Source organism: Saccostrea cucullata, unplaced genomic scaffold (genome assembly GCF_032062105.1).
Source record: "Saccostrea cucullata isolate Sc308-1 unplaced genomic scaffold, CSIRO_AGI_Scuc_v1 ctg12287, whole genome shotgun sequence".
Lineage (NCBI taxonomy): Eukaryota > Metazoa > Mollusca > Bivalvia > Ostreida > Ostreidae > Saccostrea > Saccostrea cuccullata.
Window position 1 is genome coordinate 3,789 of NW_026922566.1, and position 9,224 is coordinate 13,012.

Genomic DNA, 9,224 nt, shown 5'->3' on the forward strand with positions numbered 1-9,224 from the left:
AACACCCCCTCCCACCGAAATAGGATTTTCGTCTTTGGGCAATTTTTTCCTTTTTTCTAAGTAATTTTTTTTTCTCTGGCTGCACCCCCCCCCCACTTTCAAAAACGATGCTACGCCACTGCCATTGAAAGACCCCGAGTGCCTATAGTATACATATGTATGTACAGGTGACTCCAACCCCTCAGAGTTCAAGGGACCGCGAGAAAAAGTTCGAGAGATCGAGGGTTCGAGTGAAAGGAAGTAAATAAAATCCGAAATTTTCAGTTCCGATCATCAATGTTCTACTATTATAGAAACTGGAAGTATATCTTAATAAAGTAATTGCACGTTTTGAATCGTATTTTTTAACTAATAGGTAATTTACTTGAACTCATCGTTTGATCGGAAAATAGTTTTTAGAGGTAATTTTTTTTATTGTTTTTGTGATGTACCCGATATAATTAAATAAATATCATTTTATCTAAAAGAAACTCTCTAGAAAGATAAGGACCACTACGACAAAAAGAGACAAACGTTTATAATTCCTTTTTATATGACTTTTCACACCCTTGCTTCCAGTTTCATTGTCATTGACATTCCATCAAAAACGTAACTTTATAAACCATTGCTAGTCTATGTTCACATTTCTATGAAGAGATATAATTTGATTTTGTCTTGCCTCGACAGACTTTCCGGTGAAGTTTTCCATTAGACTTTTGAGCAGTGTGCGTCAGGGGCTCTCCTCACGGAGTCGTACGTCCTCGACGCCTCATCATAGTCCGTCATGGTGCTCATCTTGATGACAATAGCAAGGATTTCTAAAAAAAATAGAAAAGTCTCAAAGAAGTAGGATATGGATATAACGAACAGTACTCAATATCAAAGTCCAAAAAACAATACAAACAATACAAAATAGGAGCAAAGCAAACACGGACCTACAAAACATCAGAGGCTGCATCAGGTGCCATTGAGTAGTGATCATCCCCTCCTGACCGGTCACACACTACTTGTCATAATCGAGAAATAACGGAAAAATCCGTCGTCAATTCAGTGTATGAATAATAGACTAACAATTGGTATAAAAACGTCAGTCAGCATTTGACACACTGATAAATATTTTTTGATGACAAGGTCATTGTATCAACCATAGAACTTACGAAATGATGACTTTAAACGAGACTGTTGATATTCTTGTTTCATCAACTTGCTTGTCAATAATTTACCTCGTTTAGAAATTGTACATGCGTAGAGCATGCTATTGCGTATCGAATCAACTGAGATATATAAATGTACACTCCGTATGCAGGTGAGGAAGGTATATTGCTGCATAGGTAAGGGAAGTTGACGATGAAAAGGTTAAAGTCATTACGTTTATCATATAGCTTGGTTGTTAGATTACCATTTACGTCTTTTTCAAGTAAAATATCCAATGGCTGAGTTCCGCAATGTCTTATTTCTGGAGTTATCTCTCTTGAAAAATCGCTAGATGTCGCCAACACATTGACTTCCGGGGCGTTTGTTGTTCAACTTGTGTTGTGTACTCACAGTACTGATAATTGCAATTTCTGCGTTAGACAAGGACATACCAAGGTAAGATTTGCGATATATCTGTATAATTAATTTATTTAAAGATTTATAACCATTATCTAAACGTGGTAAATGGTATACAAATAATAAAATATAAATGCTCAGCGTTTTCGCGTGGCATTTAAATATTCAACTGAATTGGCTATTGCAAGGTCTAAGATCGACCCTGTTCGAACCGAATGTAGATGACATTGAAATTATGATTTAATAACTGTTTAATATTAACAGTAATGTAATATTGTCGGAATAATTGAATATGTGACCATCCAACAGCGTTTAATTCTGAAAAAAGGGGGTGTCTTTATTAATCCGAGATTCCTCTGACTCTAACCCCCGCTTTTATTTTATGACGTTTGTCCGCACATGTCATAAAATAAAAGCAGGGGTTAGAGTCAGGGGAATCTCGGATTATGTCTTTATATGATATTGATATGATATCAATAATTGTTTACATAAATTACATCTTGGGATCCTAATTACATTCAATTTTTATGAAACCCTTTTAAGTTATTTGGGCACTGTGTGTTTTCTGAATCTGTATTAATATACAATATTGAATGTTTCAGAATGTCTTCAAGCACTGATGATGAAGGTGAACCATCTCACTTGTCTCTAGAAGAAATTCAGTCATGGAAAGTTGTTGAACTAAAAAATTGGCTTGAAAATCACAGGCTTAAAAAATCTGGGAATAAAGAGGTATTGGCAAAGAGAGTTTACAAAGCCATGAGGCATGGTTATGATTCATCAGAAGATTTCATAGATACAGATGAAGAAATAGAGAAAACTGTTCCTGTTCATCCTTCAACAGATTCATGGAAAGAACTTGACTCTACTGATATTCCTGAAATTTCTCATAAGGCCATTGATATTTATTTTAAATGTCATAAAAATCCTGTAACTGGAGAAAGGTTAAATTTCGAGAGACAAATGAAAAAAGCAAAGCGTCTGTGCAATGAAGGGTTCATAAGAGAAATTGAATACAATAAAGGAAACAGTGATTTTTGTTACATGCGATCAACTTGTCTTCCATCAATGAAACAGACTGTTCAAGTTGGATTTGGAAAAAGTGCTAAATATTATTCTTTGAATGTTTGTATAAAGAAAAAGTCAGGCATTGTTGTAAATGCTTTATGTAATTGTAAAGCCGGAGAGGCAGGTCTTTGTGCTCATGTTGGAGCATTATTGTATGTACTTGTAAAAACAAAAAATTCCTGTACATCTAATCAGTGTGTGTGGAATAGACCTACACCTTTGAGAAGAAAACCAAGTCCAAAAAGAGTTGGAGATATTAGTTTTTCAAAAACAGAAAAAGATAATATTGTAGACAAAGTTCGTCCTTTCCCAGGCATTTATAATCCTGGACCTTGTCAAAGTGAATGCAGCTCATTTTTGAATGATATTTTGGATGGCTTAAAAGATATTTACCCACAATGTGTCTTGTATCAAACTTTAAGAGCAGAGCATGTTAATATAGATTCCTTTTTGAATATTTTTTTGCCAGATTTTATGTATAGGGACAATGTAAATCTAAAATCAAAAGAATGTGTTGAAAATTTTAAATCTTTTGTAAACAATATGAATATAACAACAGAGGTTAGTGAACTGTTAGAAAAGGGAACTAGAGGTCAAAATTCAAATGTTAACTGGAGAAAGGCTAGATGCAATATCATTACTGCATCAGTAATGGGTGACGTTGTCAAAAGAGTAAAGTCCGAACCAGACAATTTAGTCAAGAAAATTTGTGGATACGTAGTAGTACCAGATTGTGTAAAAAGTATCAGTTATGGTCGAACAAATGAATCTGTTGCTTTGAGTGATTATATGGAGCGACATTTAAATTTGTGTGGTGATGTGAAGATCGAGTCCTGTGGACTATATGTCAACCCTAAGTACCCATTCCTTGGGGCCAGTGTTGATGGACTTGTTACTTGTGTAGAATGTGGTACAGGACTTGTCGAAGTCAAGTGTCCTTATGGAAAACAAAAAAGTCCTTGGAGGAATATGCCTCCGACAAAATGTGGACAAGATAAACATTTTTTTTGCACTGAAAACAATGGTGAACTTAAATTAAAACAGAACCATAATTATATGTACCAAGTTCAAGGCCAGCTAGCATTATATGAACTTAACTGGGTTGATTTTGTTGTTTATACAAAAAAAGGTATATCTGTTGAAAGAATTCTTTTTGATGTTGGAATCTGGAATGATATGGTTCCAAAGATGAAATCTTTTTATACATATGGTGTTGTACCAGAACTTTTCACTAGAAGAATTCAGCGAGGAAAATCACTGTACATGTATAACATTTGATGTACATTTGTTAATAATTTGAATATTGCATAGAATGATTCTATTTGATTTTGAACATGTGTACATAAAACTGTTAACACTCTGAAACTTTTATATTTGCATGAGAGCTTAGATTCATCTGTAAAAATATTGAATAAAAACAAAAAGGTTATGTGATTTATTTTATTTATCCACATCTCATTTATGATTTCAAGGTCCAAGTGTACATATTTCAAGTTTATTTTCAAATGAATGTTTGTATTTCACATCGAATCGTCAAAATTCACATCACCTTGAAAACCACAAAATGTGATATACTTTAAATGTGTTTTTTTAATCATGCATTTAAAAAAATAATTCCTGGAAAGTAAATTTCCTCATAACAGGAATAAAAATAATTATACATGTTAGGGCATCCAGAAAAAAATCTAGTTAATTATATTTATGTCACTTCAGAAGTGGAGGCAATAAGTTAGTTAAAGATGTACAGATAACTATAATTTGTTCTGATAAGTGCACTTCTGAAATTGGTAAAACTGAGTTCACAATATTGTAGTTTTTGATCTGTTCCATCTTCATTTCAACTACTATTCTGGCTGAAGCTATTCTATTTGTTTTAAAGAAATCATGTTTTGACATCTGGCATGTACTTGATACTCGTGGTGGAACATTCAATCCAACATCAGCTGGTAACAAATCTTCTATTGTGAAACCTTTATCTGCCATTACAACATCACCTGGTGACAGTTTTGGAAGAAATCCATCGTGCTGAGTAATGTGTCTGTCTGACACATTCCCACCCCACAGTCTTGACACAAAGGTTACCATACCACTTGGTGACACACCAATCAATATTTTAAAAGTGTTTGAATGTTTGTATTCCGACCACGTCATCCACTGTGCCTTTAAAGAGGACGGTTTTTCAATAAAAAATTCTGTGCAATCAAGCACAATTCTAGTATCTGCGTGCATGCTAAAAAGCTTTGGTAAGTTACACAAAATCTGCTCTCTGGAGACCCACTTTATTAAGGATTTGCAGTGATCATAGAGGAAGTTAATCCAAGTGTTCATTACTCGTGATACTGTCGTTTCGGACACCCTGAAAATATCAGCAAGGTGTTCCTGAAGCAGCCCTAAACGAAGTCTCATGCAAACCATCAAGAATTCATCCACTGGTCTCAAGGAACGTTTTCTGCCAGGCTTTTTAACCCCTGGTTCATGATACGACTTCTCACCCATGGACCTTGTCTCTCCCTCCCAGTAATTGAGTTTCTCTGCACCATGTTTCTGCCTCAGCACTGCAAAAAACATCCAAAAAATTTGAAAAGTTGCAAAACCTGTATAAAATCTTGTTTTAGAATCGTCATCTTTCATATCTTCATATGTCATCCTAGGCAAATCTGCCTGAACTTCAGCATTAACAGTAGACAAAGGGCTGCCAGTCGTCTGGGTTGCAGTTGAAACATGTACACAATGCTCTTCTGTATTTGTGTACGCATCTTTTGAATAAAAATAATTTGAGGTCAGTTTGTATTGCAACATCATTGTACATTGACACAGGATTATCTTGTGGATTTTCAGTATCACTTTGCCCTGAACCATCATTTTGAAATGAATTTTCAATTTTTCTTACAAGAGGTCTTCGGGATTTTGTTTCCTTTTTGGGTTTACTTGGAAAAATTGTGGGAATCGATTCCTCAGTAAATGTTCCCTCAAAATGAACACTGCAAACTCGTGTGTGGTCTTTTACAACCAAATTTGCTCTCACATGTCGAAGTCGCTGAATCCAGAGACGCTTAATATGGGCCTTTTTCTCCGACATAGGGAAGCGATGCAATATTATTTTATTTCCATATTCATCCAATGTTTGAGAAGTGTTGCTGCATCCAGGAACGCAGCAATATTTCTTCCCCATACTGGAAAATAAAAAGTACATTGTAAAGTACTTAAAAAGGAATTTTTTTTAAAAAAAAAATGTTACAATTGACATTCATGTCCTTTTAAAATAAATTATGTTATGAATTCAAAATTATTTACATGTTACTGAATTGTTTTGCGAATTAAACAATGCCTTTTACACAACGGGGGGGGGGGGGGGGGGGGGCAATGTTAGATTTTCTTATGAACACAACTTGACAGCTGTAAATATTCAGTCCTCGTCGAATAAAAATAAATTCTATACTTTAAAAAAATAGATATATGTATATAGACCTTTATAAATATTGACATTTTTTTTTCTAGAATATACTAGATCCTTATGGTTGTTGCATGTGTATTAGATTCAAGAACCAACTCTGTACTGCTTTTATATTAATATGCATCGTAAACCAGTGTAACATCCTAAATACGACCGCTATTTAAATCCCTTACCTGGCTTGTCAGTGTCCTCGATACCGATAGTGTGTATTTTCTCGACGCTTCTTGCTTCAGCGATTTTGTTGCTTTGTGTATTGACGCCCCGGAAGTGGAGAGCTTCACAGTTAGGGACGATAACTCGTATTAAAAAAACATTGCGGAACTTGGCCATTATGAAACAGATTTGTCAGACTCTGTGGTATTATTTTTTTTTATCGCAGGCTCATTAGGATATATCGTATCGACTTAGAAATGGAAATTACCATTATTGAAACGAGTGAATGAGTGAAAAAAAAGTTGTCAGCAAAAAATCTCTGGGATTTTTTATACATCTTTTATCAAGAAAAACAAATAAAGTTCAGCTAGAGCCTAGAATCAGGTCACGATACTCTAGAAATAGGGCGTTTAATTAATGTAATTAATGGGCTAACAGTTTGGAAAAACTCAAGTCAACATTTGACTTTAGGATAGATTATATTTGCTAACGAGGTCATTGTATCGACCATAGAAGGGAAAAAGTTAGAGTATTTCGGATTTCAAAACTGAGGTCCGTGTAAAGGAAGGCAATTAAGGTAGGATTCTTCTCTGGTTTCTGACTAGATGAAACATTCATAGTATATTTGCTTATGTGTTTTATATATTTAGGTGTAAGGAATTTAAAAGACCATATCTTTCTTTCCTCATCACAATTGTGCAACTTTAAATAGAAATGATAAACTGCGTTTGAAAAATAGCAGGGACTGCATTTTTGGCGGAATGGTGGCGTATGAAATATCTTCTTTTCTGCCTCTCAAAATTATAATAGAACAACGAAATTAGTTATACTTTTTAGACAATCAAAGACTTGCAGAAATTTTCAAATGTAAGATAGATTAATAATAAGGGCAAAACATTCAAAATATATCAAATAAATATGATTTTTCAAACAACCTAGAACTATGTTAGCTTTTAAACGCTTCCAATCAAAGAACAGAGTTGAGCCAAAAATCCATAAAATGTATTTTTTTCTCTCTTAGTAAAAGATCAAAACTTTTTGTGTTTGTATCATTTTGTACATTTATAAGTCTACCTTATTATATGTGAAAATAAGAAAACGTTAAATATAGGAAGCATATGAAAATAACTAATATATCCAAAAAAAAAAATAAAAAAATAAGAAAAACAGAGAAATTTCGGATTAGCCAATATCCAGTTTAGTTAAATTATTCATGTAAATTTGGTAATATCATACTATAGACTCGATATAGTAAAACCTTTTTATGCAAAAGGAACAATCTTTAAACTTTTGAAATAGAAGTAAGCATCATGTGATTAACAACAGTATTTTTTTACTTTATTATGTCAAGGAAAAAGATAATGACCTGACCTTGCCTCTAATACAAAACGGTCAAATTCAATCTCACTGATACAATCACTTACTGATAAGGTCTTCTTGATTCTGTGAAAATTTCATTAATTTTTAAATATAAGAAATATTATAAGAAACCTACCTTTAGAATTCAAATTTAAATATTCGTGGGTACCTATAATAATTCAAGAAGTTTTGGGTTACTTGGCGACTTTACTGTCAATGTACCTAGGCAGGGGAAGTTTATGAGGATAATTTACATTATCGATAAGTATATACATTGTAAAATGCTTTTGATGCTCCTACCTTCCTCTAACAAATACCACCCGAGTGCTTCTCTCGCAGCAACAAGTGCTCGAAGTTACCTTTATTTTATATCTTATATATAGCAGATATTTTAAAAAGGTTTTCTAACCGTGAAATAATGTCTCAAAGGCATTTAAATTTCAGTTCAGGGGTGCACCATTTTAATTTTTCTGATTTATGTATATTTAAATTAAATGAATATTTATAAATTTATCACCAGTGAAAAAAAGTATAAAAAGTATTATTCTTCTTCAAATTTTGTTTTGGTTGTTGTTGATATTTATAATAGTTCTAACCTTCTATCTTGTTCGCATCTTGTTTTTCGCTTGTTTTGATTTAAACATATTCTATTGTAATTTAATCACAAAGGGATCGGGTACAAGTAATCAAAAAAAATCTTATTACGCCCTCTCGCTACATGTAAATTACGAATTTTTAATTGTCACTTTTTAAAGTATACAGTACATGTATTTTCAAAAATTAACAAATCGATGCATTTTGCAGATAAATACATATACTTTTGTACAAATGCTATATATTGGCAAACTTATTTACAAGATTTTTATTTACATAGACTAGTAAACGTCTACTATAACCTCTACTTGTATTACTGCTATGATTCACGTAACAACCTCATTTGATAATGTCATAAATAGCTATGATAGTGAATACCGTATTACGCGTACATGACAATGAGCACACGCGGCGGGTGTGACCGGTCGGCAGGGGATGCTCACTTTCCATAAGACCAGGCCTGGGGGGCCATACAACTTTGACGATCGCGAGCTCACTCTTGATCTCAGTCTCACTTTTCCTTTATAAATTCCTTTAAAAAAAGTGAGATTGAGCTCAAAAGTGAGCTCGTCTAAGTTTTATGGCCCCCAGGCCTGATCCCATCTCTGATATTTTTTAGGTCCGTGATTTTTGTACTGTTTTAGGCATTAAATTTGTCATTTTTTGAAGTATACAGTATTTGCAAAAATTAACCGATTGATGCATTTTGCAGATAAATACATATAATTTTGTACAAATGCTATATACTGGCACATTTAACAAGATTTTTATTTACATAGACTAGTAAACATCTAATTACTTGTATTACTGCTATGATTAACGTAGAAACCTCATTTGATAATGTCTTATCTAGCTATTATAGTGAGTACTCGTATATGACAATGAGCACACGGCGGGTGTGACCGGTCGGCAGGGGATGCTCACTTTCCATAAGACCAGGCCCCACCGCCATAAACCTTTAAGAATTCTCAAAAAAAATTTCAACTCAAGCCTTGAAAATTACTCTGTTAAGAATATTCTTAAATTCGCTGCCATAAAACGATTTGAAAATATTCTTAAATGAATA

The 9,224-nt window shown here is 33.6% G+C and overlaps 2 protein-coding genes across 2 annotated transcripts; one reads left to right on the forward strand and one right to left on the reverse strand.

Moving 5' to 3' along the window:
• Positions 1–1,427: 1,427 nt before the first annotated feature.
• Positions 1,428–4,027, forward strand: LOC134261970 (uncharacterized). The gene is made up of 2 exons (XM_062744351.1): positions 1,428–1,569; positions 2,133–4,027. Exon 2 carries the CDS (start codon positions 2,134–2,136, stop codon positions 3,874–3,876), a length of 1,743 nt encoding a protein of 580 aa, XP_062600335.1. The 5' UTR covers positions 1,428–1,569; position 2,133; the 3' UTR covers positions 3,877–4,027.
• An 8-nt stretch (positions 4,028–4,035) lies between these two features.
• On the reverse strand, positions 4,036–6,374 carry LOC134261971 (uncharacterized). Its single transcript, XM_062744352.1, has 2 exons — positions 6,226–6,374; positions 4,036–5,771 (listed from the first exon to the last, which is right to left on the reverse strand). The coding sequence occupies exon 2, from the start codon at positions 5,458–5,460 to the stop codon at positions 4,303–4,305; it is 1,158 nt and encodes a 385-aa protein (XP_062600336.1). The 5' UTR covers positions 5,461–5,771; positions 6,226–6,374; the 3' UTR covers positions 4,036–4,302.
• Between the last annotated feature and the right edge of the window lie 2,850 nt (positions 6,375–9,224).

Excerpts from the sequence above, each read along its gene's own strand:
- LOC134261970 (XM_062744351.1), top strand. The coding sequence starts at position 2,134 with ATGTCTTCAAGCACTGATGATGAAGGTGAACCATCTCACTTGTCTCTA.
- LOC134261971 (XM_062744352.1), bottom strand. The coding sequence starts at position 5,460 with ATGATGGTTCAGGGCAAAGTGATACTGAAAATCCACAAGATAATCCTG.